The sequence below is a fragment of the Coturnix japonica genome, chromosome 3, assembly GCF_001577835.2.
Source record: "Coturnix japonica isolate 7356 chromosome 3, Coturnix japonica 2.1, whole genome shotgun sequence".
Taxonomy (NCBI): Eukaryota; Metazoa; Chordata; class Aves; order Galliformes; family Phasianidae; genus Coturnix; species Coturnix japonica.
This window is the reverse complement of record NC_029518.1, coordinates 71040105-71052729: the sequence shown is the minus strand read 5'-3', so window position 1 is coordinate 71052729 and position 12625 is coordinate 71040105. Positions and strand designations below refer to the sequence as shown.

The 12625-nt window shown below is 36.7% G+C and overlaps 1 protein-coding gene across 6 annotated transcripts in view; it reads left to right on the top strand.

Annotated features, from left to right (window-relative positions):
* The window catches only part of DOP1A (DOP1 leucine zipper like protein A), a 58172-nt gene that overhangs the window by 33000 nt on the left and 12547 nt on the right, over positions 1-12625 (top strand). For all 6 annotated transcript variants that reach the window (XM_015858983.2, XM_015858981.2, XM_015858976.2 and 3 more), the window contains 9 exons: positions 289-548; positions 1226-3233; positions 3340-3451; positions 4065-4247; positions 5644-5769; positions 6748-6882; positions 10163-10218; positions 10626-10730; positions 11190-11256. In XM_015858983.2, the coding sequence (XP_015714469.1) occupies positions 289-548; positions 1226-3233; positions 3340-3451; positions 4065-4247; positions 5644-5769; positions 6748-6882; positions 10163-10218; positions 10626-10730; positions 11190-11256 (3052 nt within the window). The remainder of the gene's footprint in view (positions 1-288; positions 549-1225; positions 3234-3339; positions 3452-4064; positions 4248-5643; positions 5770-6747; positions 6883-10162; positions 10219-10625; positions 10731-11189; positions 11257-12625) is intronic.

The following is a 12625-nucleotide window of genomic DNA, read 5'->3' as shown; positions in this document are numbered from 1 at the left end:
GGCTACCAAACCTTGCTGAAGCTGAATAAATACTTTGACTATACTACTGTTACTGCAAGAGCTGTGTTAACTGACTTTATTACTGGCTTTTGCTGGCAGTTTCTTAAATAGACTAAAATGTAAAACCTAGGATTGTGAAATTTGAGTTCCAAAGACAATAGTGTTTTATAGGGAAAGTATACTGGAATATGTTCTAATGCATAGAGATTTGTCATGTATCCGATTCAAACAAGATTATACTAGTTAGTACAGAATATGTGAGGTTCATTCTTCTTCTTCCTGTTCTAGATCTCTGTTTATCATGCTGGACAGCCTTAACAGCTTGGATGGTTCTACTTGGTCAGTGGGACAGGCTTGGTTAAATCAAGTACTTCAAAGACATGATATTGCAAGGGTCCTTGAGCCTTTGCTTCTACTGCTTCTTCATCCAAAAACTCAGCGAGTTTCTGTCCAGCGAGTACAGGCTGAGTGTTACTGGACTAAGTCTCCTTGTCACCCTGAAGAAGAAAATGAAAAACACTTTATGCAGAAGTTTAGTTGTGCTGACGGTATGTAAGAAAGAAAACTCTACAAAGATCATTAGTTATTTTTTTCATCTGCTATTTACGTAAGATATTTAAAATATAGATTTTGTGCAGCATAATTAGCAAAATAAAGTGTGACTGTTGCTTATGTGTGTGCTTATGCATGTTTTTAAATTTGAATCTAGACGTCCCAAGTACTACTGAAGTTTAATTGCCCTAATATATTTAGGCAATATATTTGTGTTCTCATGCAGAACATGTTTTATATCCTACAGACTTCAGTAGAAGCTTAGCAAAAAATTGAAATGCTTTTGTGAACCAGAACAAATAATGTGGAGATGACTGAAAACATACTGGTTCGGTTTAAAGATCTTTCTGTTTATTGTATATTTTTAGCAACGTACTATTTTTTATTTTTATTTTTTTCAATTAAATCATGAGTAGGTATGACTGTTAATTTTTCCCAAGAGAATTATGTTGTTTTACTAAGGTCTAGTACTAAAGTAATCTTGCTTCATTTACATGGACATATTGTTTTCGTATTAATGTGTTTCTGCTTTTGAGTGGAAAAAGATCTATTCATCCTGCCTTTATATAATTACAAGTCTTGATGATAACTTAGAATTCTAAATTTTAATTTTAAGTTCTATTCTGAATAACAAAATATTGTGTGTATAATTTATTGCTTGTTTCTCTTCAAGCATTTACTCATGTGCCTGTAAGCCAAGGACAACTCATCATACCTAAAGAAGGCAATGAAAAACAGCTTGCAATGGATGAAATGGAGAACTTCAGCCTGACTGTCAACCCTCTGAGTGACAGACTTTCCTTGTTAAGTACCAGCAGCGAGACTATTCCAATGGTTGTGTCTGATTTTGACCTTCCTGATAATCAAGTTGAAATACTGCAGAGTTCTGACTCAGGCTGCTCTCAGTCATCTACTGGAGACAATATCAGTTATGAGGTGGAAACAGAAAGCCTGAGTGCTCAAGATAGCTCTCAGACTCTCAGAGAAGATTCACCTGATGAAATTGTGCAGCAAGTGGTTACTGATCTTATATGCAAAGTTGTAAGCAGTCTTGGTGAGGAGAATGAACCAATTAAATACAGTCTGTGCTCTGAGGATACTTCATGTAAATTCAATCCTTTGGATAATCCTGAAGAGGTGACTAAAAGTGAGGAACAAAATATTGAAAGTAGCCAAAGTAGTTTGCTTAGTAATGACAGCTCCCAATTATTATCAGCATCAACAGAGACTGGACTTGAGAGCTTGAGAGATGAAATTTCAAGAAATAACTCTTCACCCTGTATTACAGCAAGCCAGCAATCCCTCTCTGATCTCACTCTTACTTCCACAGAATCTAAGTCCAGAAAGCGAAGCCACAGTAGCATTCAGTTCACCTTCAAAGGAAAACTACCAGAAAAAATGTCAGAGAAGGAAACAATTGTTAAAGAGGCTGGTAAGCAACCAGGTGCAAAACCAAAGGTGAAAATAGCCAAAAAGAAAGATGAGGAGAAGAAGAAAGCACAAACAGAAAAGCTTAAACAAACAAATGTGTTCTTCAGTGATGGTCTTGATTTAGAAAACTGGTACAGTTGTGGGGAAGGAGAAATTTCAGAAATTGAAAGTGATGTGGGTTCACCAGGAATGCGAAAATCTCCCAACTTTAATATCCATCCACTATATCAACACGTACTGCTTTATCTTCAGCTGTATGACTCTTCAAGAACTTTGTATGCTTTTTCTGCAATTAAAGCAATTCTGAAAACAAATCCTTCAGCTTTCGTAAGTGCTATCTCCACTACCAGTGTTAACAACGCATACACTCCTCAGCTGTCACTGCTCCAGAATCTTCTAGCCAGGCATCGAATATCTGTTATGGGCAAGGATTTCTACAGTCACATCCCAGTTGATTCTAACCATAACTTTCGGAGTTCTATGTACATAGAAATTCTCATCTCCTTGTGTTTATATTATATGCGGAGCCACTACCCTACTCATGTTAAAGTGACCTCACAAGATCTAATAGGAAATCGTAATATGCAAATGATGAGCATAGAAATTTTGACGCTTCTCTTTGCTGAATTGGCAAAAGTTATAGAAAGCTCTGCAAAGGGCTTTCCTAGTTTCATTTCGGACATGCTATCCAAGTGCAAGGTTCAGAAAGTCATCCTGCATTGCCTGCTCTCCTCTATCTTTAGTGCACAGAAATGGCACAGTGAAAAGATGGCTGGAAAAAACATAGTGGCTGTAGAAGAAGGTTTTTCTGAAGACAGCCTTATAAACTTTTCTGAAGACGAATTTGACAATGGCAGTACTCTACAGTCACAGCTTCTAAAGGTACTTCAGCGGCTGATTGTGCTGGAACATAAAGTAATGACTGTGCCTGAGGAAAATGAAACAGGCTTTGACTTTGTCATAACAGACTTGGAGCACATTGGTCCCCAGCAGCCAATGACGTCTCTTCAGTATTTACATTCCCAGCCAATAACTTGCCAAGGCATGTTTCTCTGTGCAGTGATAAGAGCTTTACATCAACACTGTGCCTGTAAAATGCATCCTCAGTGGATAGGCCTTATCACTTCCACTTTGCCTTACATGGGAAAAGTTCTTCAAAGGGTGGTTGTTTCTGTAACTCTTCAGCTCTGCAGGAACTTGGATAATTTAATTCAACAGTATAAATATGAAACGGGATTATCTGATAATAGGTATGTGTATGTAGAGGCATATAATCCTGTAAAATGTATTTGACTGTGTTGAATTACTTTGCCTACTGATAAACACATCTAAATATATATATATAATCTGTTTTAGACCCATTTGGATGGCATCAGTCACTCCTCCAGATATGGTTCTAACCTTATTGGAAGGAATTACAACCATAATTCATTACTGCCTTCTAGATCCATCAACACAGTATCATCAGGTAAACTTGGTCATCTAAGTGTTTCCTAGTGCAGTGTATTTCCATGCTGATATCTGTCTGCCAGATTTTGACTGGATTGTGTTAGTCATGAACTGTATCAAAACATTATATTTTTTCTCTTTTATATTCAGTTTTTCTCTTAATCAAGCAGTATTTTTCATCTCATACTATGAACACAGTCTCTTAGGAACTTGACACGCGTTTTACAAGAAAGCGTTTGTCCTCATGTTTCTGCTATCCTTTTATTTTTGTTCTTATTTGCCTTCTGTTCATTTAGAAATAACTGAAAAGTGTTTGTACGTGCAAAAGTCAAATTCTGAAATAAATGTTTTGCAAAGAGTTTTACGTGATGCAAATTTGATTACTGTAGTCATGAGATACCACATGTTCAGAACATATTCCATACTGAATGACTAAGAATCAAAAGATTATTTAATTGATTATTTGGTAGACTCAACCTGTATATACTCTACTAATTATTTAAACAGTGTCTTGAAAAAAAAGTCAAGACATAGAGCTTTCTTGTACGTTGTCTCAATTTATTTTATTTTACTAATGTTGTTTATGTAGATCTTTAATACTCTTCCTTCTCTTTCCCCCTGAAATCCACTAGCTTTTGGTTAATGTTGATCAGAAGCACTTGATTGAAGCTCGCAACGGGATTCTGTCTATCCTGCATATGATCATGTCTTCTGTGACGTTGCTGTGGAACATTCTTCATCTAGCAGACTCCTCAGAAAAAACTGCTGCCGCTGCTGCTGCATCTGTTACCACTATTAATCTTGGTTCAACAAAGGTCAGGCTATCTGGGATAACATCGTTTAAATTGTTCCTAAGTGCTTTTTGTCAAAGTAAATCCACTTGCATCTCTTAAATGTAAACTGGCTTTTAACACATTTGTCCTCATCTACACATTCTGCTGAAAAACAAGGCTTTCATAAATGGGTATTGATTTTTCCCAAATCCACAATATTCTAAGGAACACCCAACACATGCTGTGCATGAAGAAATCCTTTTTAAGCCTGGCAGCCACACTTGTGTCAAGCACATAGTCAAACTCCAGAATCCTGTATAACAGTTTCTTGCAGCCTTATACAATTTCTGCTTGAATGTGTAAGTCTAGAAGTGTCTTTCAGAAAACAGATTAAGAGCATTTTTTCTCTGACATCTTCCTGTCATTAAAAAAAAAAAAAACAAACCAAAAACCACACACACACAAAAACCTACACCTGGATGAAGGACAGGATGAGAAGGTACCTTAAGCATAAAAAGTGCTCTATTTTCTTACCCAAACTTGCCTGAAGAAGGATGGCACACGTATGTTGCTAAAAATTGCAACAGTGAATATTTCAGTCTCCTAGAGTAAAATGTTCTTTTTTTATAGACTTTTTTTTTCCTACCACTTGATTTTTGTCTCATTTGCAGTAAAGTCTTTCCCTACTTGTAGATGTAAATGTTTTCTTCTTCATAATTCTCACACACATTTGATAATTATGTCTCCACTTACGTTTGTCTCCTGACTATACATACCCATTTTCTTCCTCTTATAGGTCACTTTCTGTATCACTAATCTTTCTTGTTTTTTATAGTTTGAGTTCTCTCAGCTTGTGTACATTTCTTGAAGTAAGGTGTCCAAAACTGGACATGGTACATGGTATCTTCTTTCAGGGTAAATATTTCATGTCTGTCATGAAGTGCTGCTGTTTATGAATGCTCTTTTTATTCCCCTTTCCTTGCAAAGTTGTCACAGTGAATTTGTGATCTGCTATAATCCAAAGGTTTTATTTTTATGCAGCACTGTTATCTAAATACTTTTTCATCGTGAATAATCAGTTGTTTTTCCCCTACCTTTGCATGCAGAGCTCAAGTTTGTTACTGTAGTTTACCTTTTTCAGGACATTTTTCCAGTTTGTCAGATCACTTTGATTTCTCTATCTTCCTTTCAGTCTCTTCCCTCTTCATTATCGTTTGCAAATTTACAAAGTGTATTTTCTCTTCCTTCATTTTAGTCATTAGTAAAATGATTGAAGACTACCACATGTAAAGCAGAGCTTTATGATCCCTCTGAGTACATTCTTCCATTTTCACAAAAAATCAGTGATAGTTGCTGTCCAAGTCTGGCTTTAGAACTAGTTGTTCTACACATAGTGTGGGAGTGCTTGTCTAAATATTCATGTTATTTCATCTTTCAGAATTTGAGGCAACAGATTCTTGAGCTGTTGGGTCCAATTTCAATGAATCATGGTGTTTACTTCATGGCTGCCATTGCGTTTGTATGGAATGAAAGGAGGCAAAATAAAAACGCTTCCAGAACAAAGGTATGTTTATATTAATGCAGTCCTTTTAAATAGCAGTGACAGCTTTAGGTGATTTAAAAATGTAAGGTCTAAGACTTGAGCATTCCATTGAAATGGAAAACATTTTTAACTAGTATCTGTACACTCAGGGAATTACCAGTTTGAAACTTTGTATTATTTTTCCTATACCTTTCTAGATTCCAAAACTACATGTGCCATCAAAGCTGCACTGTAGCAAAACAAGAAAGTAACAATCTGTGCACAGATTCAGTGATGTGGATGCACACTAAGTACCTTCACAAATAGTTGAAATTTTTTATTCATATATCCTATTTCCACAGCCTGTTAAAAGCATGATTTTGTTGAATAATTTATAGTTCACTGTATTCACAGTCAGATGTCAGAGTTTAATCACTATCCTTTTTATTTGTCTAGATCTGCTCAAATGGAATATTTGCTGCCTTTTTGCTTTTGAAGCCACTATTATGCCTCTGCAATTATGTTGTATTTCAGTCTTTATTTATGCAGTTATCTCAGACACTGCAATAGAACTTACATTCTTTTCCTCAACGCCCTTCTCAACCTCCTTACTACATCTTTTTAAGAGAATACTCTCAGTTTGGTGATGTCTTTGTAGAACCTTTTGACTTGAATCACGTACTGGCTAGAAACAACTTCTGTAAAGTTGTCTCTAATATATCGAGCATAGCTATTTTTACTCCAACTCTTAAATTATCAGAATATTGTTCTTCAGTTCATAGAAATTTACTCCTTCAGTGCTTTGTTAAAAGCGTCATGAGCACTAAAGACAAATTCCAGAGAGGCTTCGTAGTCTGTATAAACATGCTGTTCTGCAAAGCATTTCTGATCTGGATCCTGTTTCTCCTCTGTCATAGTTGGTTTAATTTCATTTACTTCAGAAGCAAGCCCATGAGGCAAATTGTCTTAATTTTAGTATAGGTTTTGTGATGGTTAACACAACGTATCTGATTCTTCCAGGTTATACCTACAGCAGGTGAAGAACAGCTTCTGCTCGTCGAGCTAGTTCGGTCCATCAGTGTTATGAGAACTGAGACTGTTATACAAACAGTGAAAGAAGTTTTGAAGCAGCCTCCCGCCATAGCAAAGGACAAGGTATGAAAACTGAGGAAGTGCTATTTGCTTATTTAATGTCTTCTTACCACAACTTCGGACACTGATGATATAGATACTTTGTGAACAATACTGAGGAAGTAATCATTCTCACAGTAAGTACAGGATCTTTAAATATCTTGTAGATGGATGAACTTCTGGTGTGAGGTCATAATCTACTTAAGTCAGTATAATTTTTTTTTAACAACTCAGTAGTCCTGTTTCTTGCTTTTCTACTAAGCGTTTTCAAGGAATAGGTTACTTACTTGAAGTAAATTCTTGATATTTCTTTAACTGATTTCTTGATACAATGCATAGTTTAGGATGTTGAAGAAATAAGATTTTACATTTTAAGGCAGTTGTCTAATTAATATCCATTATAACCTTTCTGTAACAAGAAAGGCCAAGTATCTTTCCAGGTCTTCTGAATAGTGTTCTTTGATTTTTCCCAAGAAGGCTTCTGCAAAGCACTTGGTTTATCAGACCCTTGGTGAATGTTAGCCCAAAAATTAAATCAAGAGTTACTAATGCCTGACTGTGTAGAGCAGTATCTTGTCAGCAGTCATCCTACTAAGGTGGCATTCTCTTTCTGAGTCTTCAATAATTAAAATGCTGTTATTTAATTAGTCTCTGCTTTTCCTCAGAAGTCATTAGGAAGAGCAAGGTACAGAAACGTAAACTTTTAATTGCTAAAGGCAGATGTGGATTTTAAATGCCTATTGGCCAGTTTAAACTTATGGCTTAGGCTGACCAAAGCAAGATACATTGAAATAAATAAGCTCATCATGCCCTCACTCATTTATCTTTCTATTTCTTGAGTTCAGACTCTAGGTAAAACCTGCATTTCTAGTACTCAACAATTACCTCTAAAATTTCTGCAGTCAGAAGAAATTAGGATCAGAACATTTACGGTCATCCTCATCTCCTCTATTACCAAGGCTTATTTTATTGCACCCTCCATCAGTTCTACCAGAGAAGTGGTGAGAAGAAGTTAGATTGTGTTGAGCAACTACTTTACCTTTCTGTGAGCTGCAAATGCCTCTTCTGCCAGAAACTCAGGAAGTGAGGAGATGGAAGGAGAAGTGAATCTGTACACGTTAAGTTGATGGATAAAGCTTCTCATGCTTTCTGTCCCAAAGACCCTCAAAGATCCTTTCTCTCCCAGTACTTCAATCTGTAACATTTCTTTATCAGTTAAATGCAGCTTCCATTGTGATCCCACCAAATGCTCTTAAACTGGTGACTTTTGACTGGTATCCAGAATTCCTCTGGAAAAGTGAGGACTGCAGAGATAATAGTGTCTTCGTGCTCTCCTCACAAGAAGTGTGAGGTACACATTTGATTTCCTTCCTCATTGGGATGAGTTAGTACATCTTTTTCATTTTCATCATTTTTGATGCCCGAGCTGTTCCTTTATCTTGACCTGGGAGATAAGGAGAGCCTGAGGATGCAGCCAGACCCTCTGGATCAGAACCAGAAGTTCCTACTGCAGACAGCTCGCTTTCAGCATCTACTGTCTCAGTCTGACTGTGCTTTGTGCTCACAACTGGTTTTACAGGGCGCTAGTACTTACCCTGCCAGTTGGCAAGTGAAATCCCATGGAACTGTTGAGAGGTTCCGGTGGGAGAGGCTTAAGCATCACCATGTGACGCTTGGCTGAAGATGCTGTGACTTAAATACATATCCAAACTGGCGTACTTCTTTTTTTGTGGTAGAATTTCTTTCTGAAGTTATAAATCCATAATTTAAGGAAAATAGATTTGTTATCTAAAAGGCATTGGGAATATCTAAGTAAATTTTTAAGATGCAGAGGCTATGTAGAGGCTATGTAGTATAAGTGCTTTGCAGTTTTGGTTGTTTTGTGCAGGTGATTGGAAGCCTGTGTTGTTTGTTTCCTTCATATTAGATACGAAATGCAAATGTTGAATAGACTTTGGAAATAGTACTTTTATTGAGGATGTATGCCAGCATATTTGATAATTATACCTAAAGATATGCTCACTGACCACAAGTCAGTGGTATTTTTAGTGAGTATGATGGTGCAGGTAAAAAGAGTGAAATATTTTTCTAGATGATAACAGTACTCTTAAGCATATTAAAACAAAGCAAGTTTCATTCAGTGCAGTTACCTTCTTATGATATGATTGCCTGAGAGAAAGATATGCCCTTTTCTAACAACTTTCTTTTCCCCTTCATTTCTGCTTATTCATGTGATCAACAGATCTATAAAAGGGGCCATATTAAAAAAAACATATTAGCATCATTCACTTGCAACAGCTATCTCATTTACTCTATTTATACATTTCTAATAACAATATGTTAATAATTTTGTTCTTAAAAGCTGTGCTAGAATAGTTTTGATAACCTGATTCATTTGTATGTGGTTTTATAATTAATATCCAAAGTAAAAATATAAGAAGGATGTTAAACTATCATAGTGTCCAAAGGAGGGGTTAAGAAGTCTGTCTTCTTATTTCACCTTGACATTCCACTTCTTTTCCTCTCAAATCCTCTCTTGTCAAACATTTGGTAACCCAGGCAGTGCTGATCTAGTGATTAACGAGATAAATGATCTGCTCTAAAAGTAACCCACAAAAAGCCTGGTCAGCTTTTGGCTTCACAGTGACAATGTACAACATCCTGGCTTGGCACAAAGAGAGATGAAGTGACTGAAGGAACTGGACTGTTCTGGGTAAGAAGGAGGCTGAGGGGAGACCTGATTGCTCTCTTCCAGTATCTGAAAGGTGCTTACAGCCAGAGCAGGGTTGGTCTCCTCTCACTTTTGTCAGGTGACAGGATGAGGGGAAATGGCCTCAAATTGTACCAGGGTAAGTTTACATTGGATATCAGGAAAAACTTCTTTACAGAAGGAGTTGTTAAGCACTGGAATAGGCTCTCCAGGGAGGTGGTTGAGTCACCATTACTGGATGTGTTTAAAAACTGTCTGGATGTGATGCTCAGGGACATGATTTAGTGGAGGATTGTTAGTTAGGGTAGTATTGGCAGGTTGGACTTGATGATCTTGAAGGTCTTTTCCAACCTGAGCAGTTCTAAGGAAATGGATGCAAACCCTAGTGTCAGGTTGAGGGAAGTGAGGGAAAGAGGTAGAAACAAGAGAAAACAAATTTTATGAAGAGATGCCTTAATAGATATTCATAAAACCCTGTTAATGAATTAAGTTGCATCTGCAGGCATTGGCGATAACTGTGTTTTCATTTTTGCTGTAACAAGTGAGGAATAAGTCAGTTTGTTCTTCTGACAGTTTTTGTATCTTTTTTCCCAGAAACATCTTTCACTGGAAGTCTGCATGTTGCAGTTTTTCTATGCTTATACTCAAAGGTAAGACAAAAAATTAGATGTGTCTTGATGACAGAAATAGGTGGACAGTCTGGATGTTTTATAGCCTGTAGGAAGATAAATTGCCAATATAATATAAATTGTCTAAAAATCCTGCAGGAAATCTCCTTGCAGCATAAGGAAAACTGATATTAGTTGTGCTATAATTTGTTGGTTCCACTCCAATCTTGATTATGTTGTTCTTCCACCTTGCTCCTTTTCTTAATGTAGCTACCTAATATTAAGCAGGGGGAAAAAAGCAACCTACAAAAATCTGTGTAATTGTTGATTAACACTATCTGATAGGAGAATTGTTAAGTTAAAAAAAAAAAAAAAAAAACAACAAAAAACTGGGGAATACCTGAGTGAGATATTGCTAATTTTATTGCTGTCATTGTTCTATATTTTAGGATTCCAGTGACCAGTTTAGTGGATAGCTGGGCAGCATTGCTACTTCTGTTAAAGGATTCCATCCAGGTTGGTCTTCCAGCTCCAGGACAGTTCCTCATACTTGGGTAAGTGCACTTGATGTTTGCACTTCCTAAAGAATCATAGAATAATGAAATGGCTTAGGTCAGAAGGGACCTTAAATCCCATTCAGTTCTAACCCTCTTGCTGTGGGCAGGGCTGCCACCTACCAGATCAGGCTGTCCGGAGCTTCATCCAGGCTGTCCTTGTGTGCTTCCAAAGACCCTAACAACTAACCTGAACCTCCCCTCTTTTTTGTTTAAAGCCTTTGTCCAATCACTATCTGCCCAATTAAAAAAGACTGTCTCCTACCTATTTCTAAGCTCCCTCAACATACTGGAAGTCTGCATTGAGTTCTCCTCAGAGCCATCTTTTCTCCATGAAGAGAAGCTTCTAAAGAAGCTCAATATAAGTGTGTGAAATTGTAATGTTTCTGATTTGCCCTAGCTTTCAAAATTACTGAATAACTAATTATAAAATCAATGTCTACTTCAATTTATTTTCAGTGTTCTTAATGAGTTTATTATGAAAAATCCAAGCCTGGAGAATAAGAAAGACCAAAGAGATCTTCAGGTAAGAAATTTTTACGTTTGACTCTTTGAAAATGTTGAACAATAAATGCTGAACTTGGAAGAATTATTTGAATGACAGCACTCTATAAAAATGCTCTTTAAGCGATTAATAAGACAGTTAATAGATAAACTTCATTTATTAGTTTCTGCTTTATTTATTGTAGCTTCTGAAGAAAGTTTTCTATCTGTCCAAGGACTGATGCTCAATTTTGGGCTAAGATGTCCTGAAAAATATTATTACTTCTGAAAACTGACTGTTCTGTAGAGCTGATTAGTGCCCCTACTTGGGGAGAGACAGCAGCCAGGTGCTGCCAGTTTTCCAGTGAAACAACTTGGGAAACAAGAGGGAGTTGCAGGGGAAGGTCACTGGTGGAAGTGAGAAAGCCAGAGGGTGGGAGTTGTTAGAGAGGTGGTCATTAGTCAAAGGGTTGTGGGGCTGGAACACAGACTGAGAGAAACAAACATCAAACACGTTTATAATAGAACAGCCTTTATTAAACTTGCTAACTTTGAAGCAATGTGCCCTTTGCTGTTTTATTTAATATTTATTTCCCCCAGTTAAGCATTTGTGTATCATTCTCTTTGTGTGTGTTCTTAATTTACATTTTTAAGTCTTTGGTGCCTTTAGTTACAGCGGAGCCTTGCCTGTTCTTTTAATTTTGTCATTATTTTTTGTTCCTAAAATATTCTTACTAGATTTCCTGAACTCTTTTCTCCTTTAGAACAATAGCTTAAAAAATTTGAATGGGATGAAGGATATAAAAGAATTTTCTCTCTATCACAATAGGGGTTCTGTTATTATTAAAATACTGAAATATGTTTTAATATGTATGTAGCAGCATGCATTTATAAGCTCATGTACAATTTATGCTTCGGTTTGTTCCCAAGTACCTAATTAACATTATTCTTGGTTAACAAGCAAAGGTGTTTAGATATGCCTGGGGTTCAGTTACGATATGATGTGATAATGTCCTGTTGGAAAACATGCAGAGTCCATCCTGAGTTAAGCAATTGTTCATAGACCAAATACAGCTTCCTACTGTTGTGCAAATAATAAAAGTACCAGTAGATCAAAGCTTATGTTTCTCTTTCAGTATCATTCATATCTTATTGTGAGAATGTTGCTGTCACAGTGTGTATTCAGAGCTGTAGTCAGTGCATGTGGTAGGAAGGGATGTTATGAAAACACTCGAATCCACCTGTCTCACAGGAGAATGTATTCAGCATGGATTTTTGTTGTATTGACTTCGTTGAATGTACTAGAAATGTCTCATACATCAGTTCTGTACTTTCAAGTGAATCTCTAGTATCTTCTACTCAGTGTTGTTCATAAACTGTTGAAGAGTCCCATTTTCTGTGGTGTTCATCAC